Here is a 13,860-nt window from a genome sequence, read left to right as displayed (position 1 = left end):
TATGTGGAGCTATTAAGAAAAAGGGGCCACACTTCAGAAAGTTTCACACAGACTACAGAGTAGCATGGAGAATTCTGGGTTTGTCCTTATGAACTTTAAAGACATGAGATCCCACAGCTGATTAATCCTTTCAGTCACCATTACAAGTGGGTTTATTTGAAAAGGGATAGAGTGCTTTTAGTTTATATTTACTTCTGCCTTGCAAATAAAGGTGTTCTTTTAGCATTTAGAAAATATCAGTTAGGCTAAATTATATCTATTGCTCTATGTCCATCTGCAAAGCAAGGGAAATCTCTGAGAGATGTTTATTATATTGTAGTTGAAGGCAATGTATTATCAACTTGACGGATCTTAGAAGGAAATAGCAATAAGCAAATGGAATACAATGCTGCAGAATTCACACTAAAGTTTAAAACATTGCAGCTCTGTTGAAAAAGTTTGTAGACAAGAAAGAAGGTTAGTATTCCAAAATAAATTCAAATGCTTGGGAGGGAAACCAAGGAAATTAGCAGTTATGGTCAAACAGTTTGTATATCAGCTTTCTGTTTCTTCTCAGTAAAGGGACAGGCAAAGAAGGAGAGGAGGGGGGCTTGCCATCTGTATAAAAAAATGGATTGATTTCAGAGAGCTGTCTTTGAAAGACAGCAATGAACAGGTTGAAAGCTTATGGGTGAAAACTAGGGGCCAAGCCAACAAAGGAAACTTCATGGTTGGTGTCTACTATAGGCCGCCCAAACAAGGGGAGGATGTTGACAAAGCGTTCTTACTTCAGCTACCAGAAGCATCACACTCACAGGCCCTGATCCTGCTGGGGGATTTCAACCATGCTGACATCTGCTGGAAAAGCAACACTGCAAGGGATCCAGGAGACTCTTGGAGTTCATTTAGAATAACTTTTTAGTTATTTTTTTTTTTAAAATCATGCCCTGGTGGACTTTGCAATCTCGAGGGATATGGACCAGGCAAAGAGTAAAGTCAAGATCCTGAATTTTAGGAGAGCAAACTAACATTTAGATGTTTAAAGAACTAGTGGATGGCACCCCCTGGGAAATTGCCCTCGGGAATCAAGAAGCAGAAGGGACCTGGCAGATCTTTAAGGACGTTTTCCTTCGAGCACAAAAGCTCTGGCAGCCCCCCAGACCAAGTGAAAGGCCAGATCGCACTTCTGATCCTCTTGAAGGGACTTCTAAGTCCTTTTTTCAAGAAGTGAGTAGCAAATATGATGAGCAGGATTAGAGGGGCCCTGCATCCAGCCAGGTGGAGGAGAGGGACAACAGGATGTATTGGACTGTGTGGATCCGATGGCCTGGCACATAGGACCCACAGGAGTACAAGGCCCTAGTGGACACTGGTGCACAGTGTACCCTAATGCCATCGAACTATGAAGGGGTGGAACCGATATCTATTTCTGGTGTGACGGGGGGATCCCAACAGTTGACTCTGCTGGAGGCTGAAGTGAGTCTAACTGGGACTGAGTGGGAAAAGCACCCCATTGTGACTGCCTCAGGGGTGGAAACACAGCCCCACCATTTGCCATGGACTGATCCAGACTGCACTGGAAAAGGGTGAAGCCCCAGAGCACCTGCAATACATTGATGACATCATTGTACGGGGCAACTCAGCAGAGGAAGTTTCTGAGAAAGGGAACAAAATAATCCAAATCCTGCTGCAGGCTGGCTTTGCCATAAAACAAAGTAAGGTCAAGGGGCCTGCGCAGCATGGAATAAGATGGCATGATGGGTGTCATCAGATCCCAATGGATATTATCAAGATAATAGCAGCCATGTCTCCACCATCCAACAAAAAGGAAACACAGGCTTTCTTAGGCGTTGTGGGTTTCTGGAGAATGCACATTCTGAATTACAGTCTGATAATAAGCCCTCTCTACCATGTAACCCGGAAGAAGAATGATTTCAAATGGGGCCCTGAGCAACGACAAGCTTTTGAACAAATTTAACAAGAAATAGGTCATGCCATAGCTCTTGGGCCAGTCCGGGCAGGACCAGATGTAAAGAATGTGCTGTACACCGCAGCCGGGGAGAATGGCCCTACCTGGAGTCTCTGGCAGAAAGCACCAGGGGAGACTCGAGGTCGACCCCTGGGGTTTTGGAGTCGGGGATACAGAGGATCCGAGGCCCACTACACTCCAACGGAAAAGGAGATATTGGCAGCCTATGAAGGGGTTCGAGCTGCTTCAGAAGTGATTGGCACTGAAGCACAGCTCCTCCTGGCACCCCGACTGCCAGTGCTGGGCTGGATGTTCAAAGAGAGGGCTCCTTTTACACATCATGCAACCGATGATACATGGAGTAAGGGGGTCGCACTGATTACATAGTGGGCTTGAATAGGAAACCCCAATCGTCCAGGAATTCTGGAAGGGATCACGGACTGGCCAGAAGGCAAAGATTTTGGAATGTCACCAGAGGAGGAGGTGACACGTGCTGAAGAAGCCCCACCATATCATAAACTAACAGAGGATGAGAAACCATATGCCCTCTTCACTGATGGGTCCTGTCACATCGAGGGAAAACATCGAAGGTGGAAGGCTGCTGTATGGAGTCCTACAAGACAAGTTGCAGAAGCTGCTGAAGGACAAGGTGAATTGAGTCACTTTGCAGAGACGAAACCTGTCCAACTGGCTTTAGAGATTGATGAACAATAAAAGTGGCTGGTGCTCTGCCTCTGTACTGAGTCATGGATGGTGGCCAATGCCCTGTGGGGGTGGTTACAGCAGTGGAAGCAGAGCAACTGGCAATGCAGAGGCAAACCCATCTGGGCTGCCCCATTGTGGCAAGATATTGCTGCCCGGCTAGAGAAGCTGGTTGTAAAGGTACGTCATGTAGATGCTCATGTACCCAAGAGTCGGGCCACTGAGGAACATCAGAACAACCAGCAGGTAGATCAGGCTGCCAAGATTCAAGTGGCTCAGGTGGATTTGGACTGGCAACATAAGGGTGAATTATTTATAGCTCAGTGGGCCCATGACGCCTCAGGCCATCAAGGAAGAGATGCAACATATAGATGGGGTCGTGATCGAGGGGTGGACTTGACCATGGACGCCATCTCAAAGGTCATCCATGAATGTGAAACATGCGCCGCAATCAAGCAAGCCAAGCAGGTAAAGCCTCTGTGGTAGGGAGGCCGATGGTTGAAATATAAATATGGGGAAGCATGGCAAATTGACTACATCATGCTCCCACAAACCCACCAAGGCAAGCGTTACGTTCTTACAATGGTGGAAGCAACCACTGGGTGGCTGGAAACATATCCTGTGCCCCATGCCACTGCCCGGAACACTATCCTGGGTCTTGAAAAGCAAGTCCTGTGGCGACATGGCACCCCAGAGAGAATTGAGTCAGACAACGGGACTCATTTTTGGGACAACCTCATAGACACCTGGGCCAAAGAGCATGGCATTGAGTGGGTGTATCACATCCCCTACCACGCACCAGCCTCTGGGAAAGTCAAAAGGTACAAAGGACTGCTAAAAACTACCCTGAGAGCAATGGGTGGGGGGACCCTCAAACACTGGGACACACATTTAGCCAAGGCCACCTGGTTAGTTAACACTCAGGGATCTGCCAATCGAGCTGGCCCTGCCCAATCAAAATTCCCACACCCAGTAGAAGGGGATAAAGCTCCTGTAGTGCGCATGAAAAATATGTTGGGTAAAACAGTTTGGGTTATCCCTGCTTCAGGCAAAGGCAAGCCCATCTGCGGGACTGCTTTTGCTCAGGGACCAGGGTGCACTTGGTGGGTGATGAGAAAAGATGGGGAAGTCCGGTGTGTACCCCAAGGGGATTTGATTTTGGGTGAAAATAGCCTATAAATTAAATTGCATGATATTAATAGTGATATACTGTATCAATGGTATGACCATAAGAATCACCCAAAACTAATGAAGGATGGACTTTGAAACTGAACAAAGTGCCACCATGATGGAACTAGAACTGACTTCAGCAAGTGGTGCCCAGGAACTTCATCGAAAATCACGTTTGACGTCCAGACTGCAAGCATGGACCATACCAGATACACCGGCTGTGAAAACTCCGGATGCAGCGTACAACAATCCAGCAGCACGCACCATTGCTCCTGCCCTGAGAGACTGTCATGACAGATGGAACCCAAAGCCATGGCCTAAATGAACTCGACAGACATTTTAGAGGGATGGCCCATAGAGTAAGGGAATGATATCTGTGAAATAATCTGGGCATGACGTAGATGGTATGGAATAAGGGGTGGATAATGTCCTGGTTCTGGCTAGGATAGAGTTAATTTTCACAAGGAGCCAGGACAGGTGAGCCAAGCTGGCCAGGGGGCTATTCCATACCATGTGACATCATGCTCACCATAAAAGGGGGCTAGTCGAGCAGGAGTGGGTTCAGGCGTGGCTCCAGGACAGGCTGAGTGTCCAGTTGGTCGGTCGGTCGTGGGATTGGTAAATTGCTTTCTGTTATCACCCATTGTGAATATCTGTTATCAGTACTGTTGCTGATTGTTTCCCTCTTCCTTGCTGTCCCAGTAAACTGCCCTTATCCCAACCCTCCAGGCTTTGCCGTTGTTTTTCCGTTCTCCTCCCCGTCCCACCGGGGTAGGGGCGAGTGAGCGGCAGCGTGGTACTCAGCTGCCAGCTGGGGCTAAACCACATCACCATGTGTAAGAAATCCAGGCAAGGAAGGCAGGAGACCAGCATGGCTGAGTAAGGAAGGACCTTCTGGTCGAGCTGAAGCACAAGAAGGAAACGCATAGGCAGTGGAAGCAGGGACATGCCTCCTGGGAAGAATGTAGAGATGCTGCCCGGGTGTGTAGGGATGGGATCAGGAAAGCTAAGGCATGGCTGGAGCCGAATTTGGGAAGGGATGTGAAGGGCTTCTACAGGTGTGTTGGTCAGAAGAGGAAGACTAAAGAAAACATACACCACCCCCACCCCTCTCCCATAAATGAGAGGAGATCTAGTGACAACCGACATGGAGAAGGCTGAGGTACTCAACGATTTTTTTTCCTCCGTTTTCACTGGCAATCACTGTTCCCACATCTTTCAAGTCCCTGAACCTCAAGACAGGGACTGGGGGAACAAAGTCCCTTCCATTGTAGGAAACAATACGGTTCAAGACCACCTGAGGAACCTGAACATACACACATCCCTAGGACCAGATGAGATGCATCCCAGAGTCCTGAGGGAACTCACAGATGCAGTCGCTAAGCCACTCTCCATCATATTTGAAAAGTCATAGCAGTCAAACAAAGCCCCCAGTGACTGGAGAAAAGGGAATATCACATCCATTCTTAAAAAGGCTAACCCTGGAAACGAATGACCAGGCAGCCTCACCTCTGTGCCTGGTATAATCATGGAGCAGATCCTCCTGGAAGACATGTTGAAGCATATGGAAGGCAGGGAGTTGATTTGAGTTAGACAACATGGCTTCACCAAGGGCAAATCATGCCTGACTAATCTAGTGGCCTTCTATGATGGAGTGACTGCATCAGTGGACAAGGGAAAAGCAACTGATGCCCTCTACCTAGAGTTCTGTAAGGCCTTTGACACAGTCTCCCACAACATTCTTGCCTCTAAATTGGGGAGAGATGGATTTAATGGATCGACTATTAGATGGATAAGGAATTGACTGGATAGCTGCATCCAAAGAGTTACAGTCAACGGCTCACTGTCCAAATGGAAACTAGTAATGAGCAGTGTCCCTCAAGGGTCTGTATTGTTTAATACTTCATTAATGTTTAATATCTTCATTAATGATATAAATAGGTGGGATTGAGTGCACCCTCAGCAAGTTTGCAGATGACACCAAGCTGTGTGGTGCAGTTGATATGCTAGAGGGAAGGAATGCCATCCAGAGGGACTTTGACAGGCTTGAGGAGCGGGCCCACGTGATCCTCATGAAGTTCCACAAGGCCAAGTGCAAGGTCCTGTACATGGGTTGGGGCAGTCCCCAGTATCAGTACAGACTGGGAGATGAAGGGATTGAGAACAGCCCTGAGAAGGACTTGGGGATACTGTTGGACAAATAATTGGACATGACCTGGCAGTGTGTGCTTGCAGTCCAGAAAGCCAACTGTATCCTGGGCTGCATCAAAACAAGCGTGACCAGCAGGTTGAGGGAGGTGATTCTCCCACTTTACTCTGCTCTTGTGAGACCCCACCTAGAGTACTGCGTCCAGCTCTGGGGTCCCCAGTACAAGACAGACACGGATCTGTTAGAGCAGGTCCAGAGGAGGGCCAAAAAAAATGATCAGAGGGCTTCATCTCCTATGAAGGTAGGCTGAACAACCTGAAAGGCAGGTTTTTCAGCCTAGAGAAGGCTCCCAGGAGATCTTATTGCAACCTTTCAATAGATAAAGGGGGTTTACCAAGGCCTGCAGCAACAGGACAAGGGGCAATGGTTTAAACTGAAGGAGGGTAGGTTTAGATTAAGTATTAGGAAAAAATTCTTTCCAATGAGGGTGGTGAGACACTGGAACAGGTTGCCCAGAGAAGTTTTGGATGCCCCCTCCCTGGAAGTGTTCAAGGCCAGGATGGAGAGGGCTTTGAGCAACCTGGTCTAGTGAAAGCCACTCTGTTAATATAAGAATTTCATCTATACAAACTTTGGTTATTTTCAGATTTGATGAGTTTCTGAATCAAATAATTTTTCAAGGCCTTTAAGTAGTCTGTTTAATCATGATCTGAGATAACTGTTTTTGGAAGTAATGTGTAACTGAGCAAAAAGTAATATTCTGTAAAACAGTTGTACAAACACCTGAGGTGTTAAGGTCCCTGAAAGTACATAGATGTTCACAGCAGAAAAACTTTACTAATTCTAAGATTTCTCTTGACTGAACTTGGAGTACGGAAAGTGTCTCAAGATGACCAAAACTAAGTTTCAGGGCATTCAGAATATTTGGGGTTTTGGTGCAAAGTTGAATTGTTAATCCCATCCTGATTAAAGTAAGCATTCCACAATCTTATGACTTGTTGCAATTAGCTCTGAATTTCATTTCTGGTTACCTCTTTTTAAGTTTTTCCCATGATGATTTACTGTTATTACTGCAATCACTTTTTATCTTTTAACTTTAGACAGGAGTTTTTGAAGCAAGTTTTATACAGTTCTGCATCTTGTTAGCAGTCCACTGAAAGGAGGCAGCAAAAGGAAAGCTAATATATATTTATGGTTATTTAAAATCCTTCAACTTGAGGAGAAAACATACCGCTATTTCACAACAAATACCTTTCAGGGGCATTGGTATACAATTTATCCAAGTGACTTAGAAGATCACTAAAAAAGACGACCAACTTAAAAGTAACTTTTATTCACAAGATCTTAAGTGCAGTCATCTCCAAGACAGTCTAGCACATTAGAGTGATTAACACAGAGAAACATTCAAGAACAGCTTGAGAAATACCACAACTTGGAATGCTATTGCACCGTAAGATCCTGATTCCTGAACAAGGCTCCTAAACATCACATAAATAAATAACAATAGTAATAATAATAATAGTTGAATTTATTATTATCTAACCTGTTCAAAGCCGTTGCACTTAAAGTCAATGGGATAAGACTGCAGACTCCTAAATCATAATGTAATTTAATAGATCCATCATGGAGTTAATTGGGGTTTGTTACTTTGGAAATAAAGAGGTTATCTGTAAAACACATACCTCTACTATGTGGTAGTTCAAAGGGATCTTATTATTTCCTGGATAGCTCAACAACTGTGCAGCACTGCAAATTAACAGATACATTTAGTTTAAACTGAAACACAGCAAAAATTATGTAGATACTAACCAAACATGGAATAACTTGGAACTCTTTGCAAGAGTTTATCCTTATGAAGCAGGTAAAATAAGCAGACCTCAAAGACTGATATTGTCTATTTATCCACAGAACACATACAAAAAACCTGGCACATGCTCTTAGCAGCAGTACCTGAACCATGGTTCAGAGAGACACATTTCATCTCCATACCCAAACAATGCTTGAACACAGACTGCTAAACAAAATGCAGTTTTATATAAACCCTCACAGTTACTTGTGATGCTGTCATCTGTCCACTAAAGGATAAACTACATTGATATATCAGAAAAAATAAAATAAAAAAATCCAAACAATAGCTTTGCTTTCCAGTCATTCTCAACCCATCAAACTACTGGGCTACAGAAGACATATTAGTGTTACAAATGAACTGATTAAAGATCACGCATTATTTATAAAAAGCAGAAAAAGTGCTATTTTTCAAATTTTAGCTCTCCAGCACTTCTTATAACCTCCCTCTAGTCGTCTTTATTTCCCCCAAAAAAGTAAGTCTCCTCCATTAACTTCAACAGCATTGGATTTCTAGTCTCTGCTGAGTCAAAAAGCTGTAACCAAAAACCTACAACACATCTGCACTAAAAACACTATTCCTGCCTGATTTTTGCACAGTATACCAAGTTTGCTGGCTCTTACTTGGGAGCACAAGAGAGTTAAATATCTGTGGTAAATTATCTGGGTTACCAATTACCCAGATCAGATATTATTTCAGCAGAAACGAAGAAATCTAACTGGACTGTTGCCTAGCAGCAAAAAGAATTATAAGAGAAGTATTAAGACTGGCCTCAATGGAAAATTAATAGGAATGTCTGGGTGTGAAAGCACCAGAAAGGAGAGAGGGAAGGAAGGCCCTGAGTACATCCCCCCTACAAGGTTTTGCTGCTGGACTGTGGTGGGTTAGCCTTGGCTAACAGCCAACACCACACACACGCCCCACCCCCAGCTGCTCACTCACTCCCCTCTCCCACAAGATGGGGAGAAAACCAAAAGGAAGATGAAAAGACTCGTGGATCAAGATAATGACAGTTTAATAGGGAGAGCAAAAGCAAGCAAAGCAAAATAAGGATTTCATTCACTACTTCTCATTGGCAGGAGGATGTCCAGCCACTTCCTGGAAAGCAGGGCCTTAGCATATATAATGGCTGCTTGGAAAAACAAACACCATAACCATGAACGTTTCCTCCTTCCTCCTCCTTTTCCCAAACTTTTATTGCTGATCACAATCTCGTATGGTACGGACCTTTGGTCAGTTGGGGTCAGCTGTCTTGGCTGTGTCCCCTTCCTAGCCTCTTGCCTACCCCCAGCCTACTTGCTGAGGGGGCAGTGAGTAACAGAGACGACCTTGATGCTGTGCAAGCACTGCTCAGCAGTAGCTAAAATATCAGCGTCTTATCAACACTGTTCTGGTCATAAATCCAAAGCACAGAACCATACGGACTGCTATGAAGAAAATTAACTCCATCCCAGACAGACCCATTACATGGCCTTAAAATGAAGACTTAGAAGAATGCTCAGCAGAGGCCCTTTTTCCTTAGGAGCTGCTTTTAAGCTGAGGTTCTTGCACCTTGGCCCTGCATGAGCTACACTGTAGTTGTGTTGTGACTATGCCTACACCTGAGCTTTTACCTCCCCGATTCTGACTCACTGACTCAACCTCAGCCCTGCCTCATCACTACAGACTTGCCTGGCGATCATCAGACTATGCTTGACCCTGGTTATCATCACGGACCTGCTCTGCTCTTGATTGGGTCCTGAGGGACCACACTCTGTCAATGAAGCAACTGCTCTGCCTGTACTGGGGTAACCCTCGGCTCACCTTTCCTTGCAGGGCACCCTACCCTTGTAGCTCCCTGACAGGCTATAAGACCATATGTTAATGTCACCTAGATTTACAGGTCATCAAGATCCTAGCATACCTCTACCTGCAGCTTATCAGGATATCCAACTTGGGGAAAGGAAGGGCAGCCTAAAAGAAGTGATAGCACACATCCAGACTAAAAGATTCAAGCCATTAAGAGATAACGGTGGGAAGACAGAAGAGGGTAGGAGCCATAAGACACCCAGATAAGGAGATACAGAACAGAAACAGTGAACAAATCCTACTGACTCTCAGAGGTGTCTGACATAGGATGGAAAGACAAAAGATTGCAACCACTTGTCAACTCCTTAAATATGCAAAAAGGCCCCAAACCAGCACACAGTTGCCAAATGAAGAACAACCCAGGAAACATGAGGAGGACTCAGTAGCTGGTGGGAATCCCTTGTCCTTGTCAATTCAAGGAATTACCCAGATATAACCATCTTGGTGCCCAACTGCTGGACAGACCACTTGGGACTCACTCATGTTTTGATGCCTGAGAGGGTGAGTGTGAATAATTTACTTCAGTTTTATTTTAAAATTAAACCATCTTCCTTCCCCATAAGGTCTCTCATTGAGATTTGCTACATTGTTGCAACATAATTTCCTACAGCTGCATAGAACTTTAAATAATAAACTTTGTTGACACTATACTGGCTCCCATGCAGACCTAGCTCAATTCTCTCTTCCATATAATTACAAAAAGAAGAAAAAAGAATGGGATGAAGAAGAAGCAGGAGCAACAGGAAACTTCCAGACAGAGTCAGTTCAACATTTGTCATCCTTGTGCTGGAAAGCATGGTACCAACACTTTGAGAGTCTCTGCAGCACTGCAAAGAGTGGGTCTGTGCCATCCTCTGTAGAGAAATCCTGGATAATCCAGGATGCAATCATCACGGTGCCTCAGCCCTACTGAATTACATGAACAATCCACGATCAGGATAGTCTAGCCTCACATTATTCCAGATAACAGCATCAAGAATAGTTCACTCAACACTTCAGGAAATGCTGAATTTCAAACTTTTACTTAAATGTTGCTGGGCTTTGAAGGTCCCTGATGTTAGGGGAAGCCATGATTGTATATAAACAATGCTGGGAACCCATAACAATAAGCAGCATCTTACCAAGTCTTTCTCTCTTTCCAGTGGGATTTGATGATGCAGTGGAGGTTTTCTTCTATTACAAATCTTTCAACAGAATGACTGCCAGGCATGACAGGGCCCTATTAAAATGGAATCAAGATTGATGAAAGATCACTGTAGAGAAACACAATTTTTTAATATGCACACACACATATAAATAAAAATAAAACTTGACAGATTGAATTAGGCACTCATGGAGATTTAACATCAGCAAGTTTTAGAGTCAACAGCTAAAATACAGGCTTTAAACTTCAGTACAAAGTTACCAATCCAAAAAGATTTTGGATTTTTGTACCAGATTTGTACATGAATCATGTAACAGTCTTATAAACAAATAGCCAGCTATGATTTCAACTGCACCCATATTTACAATGAAACAGTTTTGGTAACATTTATAGTTTGTTCATTTCACATACAAAATTTAAGTACTTCTATATTTAGGCAGCTGGGACCATGCTAAACAATTTACATTTTGCACCTTTTGTTTCTTCAAGTTACACAAAATTATTATACATCATGAGTGTATTAATACACACTTCATCTTTTCCAGTTACAGTACAGAAGATCAGAGTGATCTGGGAACTGACAACGCAGCCTGCTCTAGTTGCAAAGTGAAAACATTGCAGCTTTAATCATCTCAATGTTTTGTCTTTATGGTGGTTATAAAAGCATAGTTTAATAGCTAGCTTAACAAACATGCTTTACTTCATAATTAGTCCACAGTGTGGCTTAGTTGTATATGCACTGTCTGTTACTATGCATCAACTGATGCAAGAACTCAAGCTGCAAGAACTCAATTGCATACCAGTACCCTATTATCCTTTACAGCCTTGCAAAACTAGACCCAAAGCATCACAAACCTACATTTATAGCAAATGCAATACTTGCAAAAGATAACTATTTAATTGGCTCTGATAATTATCTTCCAAAAACCCAAAATAAATAGTCCCAGAAACATCCTAAAAAGTAGGATAGAATGATTTCATAAGCACATTGTTAATTCTTTGTGATGTGCTCACAGATGTATCAACGTTCCAGAAAATACAACTAAATGGCACTAAGATTACTATATCTATTTGCTCTTCCCATTGTGGCTATGATAACAGCTCTGTTCACAGAAAGGTGGAAATTTTGACCAGGCAAGGGCAATCTCGCTGTAAAACTAAAGAACCATCAAGGTATAAAGCATGCAGGAGTGAATATAGGCCATACTGGAAGAGGAATCAATGAGCTAAACATGTAAATAAGTAACAGAACCCTGATGGACTGAAATTCCAAGCCTAAACAGGGAAAAGACATAGTATTTGACTACATGACTGACAGTGACAGCAATACAGCCTATAACATGCTGAGTAAAAAATATACTATTGCATTTTTTCATTTTACATACTTAGCTTCAAAAAGGATGTTATGAATAGAAGCTAAAAGGGGCAGCTAAAATATTCCATTTTTGAGGTGGTTACCATGCAGCAAATGCATACTATTTACTGAGAGAGACTTGCAAAGAGGCAAAAAGGAAATCAGACATGCTAAACAGTAGTACAAGAGAGGTTAGCAAAAGGAATCCTGAAAGTTGAAGTTGTGTCTAGATGAAGACATGCCAACAAGTGATTACCCACTGAAGAGTTCAAGGAACTTGAGAATGAAATAGCTGACCTATTAATTGGGGTGCATATCCTCTCATTCAGAATCAACCTGATATCTAATCAACTAAGATGATAACAATTGTAAAGGTCTTCCAGGAAATTGCAAACCAACAAGGCTGACTTCTGTATTGGGCAAATTATTGAAAACTATTAAAAAAATAATAGCATTAGAAGGCATAAGCATAAATGCTGTTTGGGGAAGAGGCAGCAGAGCTTTTGTAAAGTCAGGCCTCTCAAACTTATTGGAGCGCACTGACAAAGTCAACAACTGCGTGTAGATATGAGAAACATGGCTGACAGCCTAGCTGGATCTTCAAAAGGCTTTCATGTAAACTAAGCAACCACAGTATAAGAAGGGAAGTCCTTACACAGATAAATAACTGGTTAAAAGATAAGTAAGCGAACAGTTCTCACAGCAGAGGAGGGTCATCAGCAGAATCCCACAGGAATCTATCCAGGGACCTATGCTGTTCAGCAGATCCATAAATTATCCGGAAAGGGAGCAGGCATTGGATATGAAAAAGCTTGCAGATGCTACGTTTAAATAATTTGGTAACAACAAGGGCCATCCGTGAAAAATTGCAGATTATAGAAACCTGGAAAAATTTGGTGTCTGGGTGTTAAAGCAAAAGATAACCATAAAATGACTTGTTGATTTTTGCCTACAGATGGGAAAAATAGACCAGCTTCACACATAAAGTGAGCACTGAACTGCCCTCTATCGTTCAGGAATGCAAACTTGGTTGTGACATAGTTCTATACAAACCTTATCTCAGTATTCAATAACAGACTGGACTTATCAGAAAAGGAATAGGGAACAACACTGAACATTATGACACTGTATAGGTTCGTGGTGCATCCACATCTTCCATTCCATATGCAGTTCTAGTCATATTTGCCATTCTCCCCTCCCCCAACAGGATACAGCAGTATAGCAGAACTGGAAAACTTTTCTGAAAAAGGTGATGGTGGTGACCTAGGGTATAGAACATCTTCTGTATAAGGAACAATTATACAGGCTACTATCATTCAACCTTTTTTTAGGTTGAGCCAGTTGAAGTTGACACAGTTGAGCCAGGATATGCTAGAGATTTTATAAATGATGACTTGCCTAGAGAGGTTAGAGAGAACAAATGTTTGTTGTCTCTTCCAATGCAAGAACTGGGGGCCACCAAATGAAGCTAACAGGTAGAAAAGTGCTTGGGGAAAGCATTTTCTTTTCTTCCCTTATGCCTAAATTCTCTTGTCAAAACATCTGCTCTTGGCCACTGCTGGAGACAGAAACCAGGCTAGATGGACTTTTGATCTAACCCAGGTCAACCACTATGTTCCATAATCTATATCAAGCAATTTGAACAGATGGCTAAAGGATAGTCTTCAATGTATCAAGTTCCTATAAGCAGCTGGGCTGA

The 13,860-nt window shown here is 43.2% G+C and overlaps 1 protein-coding gene across 2 annotated transcripts in view; it reads right to left on the bottom strand.

The window, feature by feature from the left end:
• The window catches only part of LOC142599164 (nuclear cap-binding protein subunit 1-like), a 58,968-nt gene that overhangs the window by 35,310 nt on the left and 9,798 nt on the right, over positions 1–13,860 (bottom strand). For both annotated transcript variants that reach the window (XM_075738926.1, XM_075738927.1), the window contains 2 exons: positions 10,785–10,882; positions 7,652–7,715 (listed from right to left, as the gene is read on the bottom strand). In XM_075738926.1, coding sequence (XP_075595041.1) covers positions 7,652–7,715; positions 10,785–10,882 — 162 coding nt within the window. The remainder of the gene's footprint in view (positions 1–7,651; positions 7,716–10,784; positions 10,883–13,860) is intronic.

The sequence above is a fragment of the Balearica regulorum genome, chromosome W, assembly GCF_011004875.1.
Source record: "Balearica regulorum gibbericeps isolate bBalReg1 chromosome W, bBalReg1.pri, whole genome shotgun sequence".
Taxonomy (NCBI): domain Eukaryota; kingdom Metazoa; phylum Chordata; class Aves; order Gruiformes; family Gruidae; genus Balearica; species Balearica regulorum.
The sequence above is the reverse complement of the archived record's forward strand: the minus strand, read 5'-3'. Positions and strand labels throughout refer to the sequence as shown.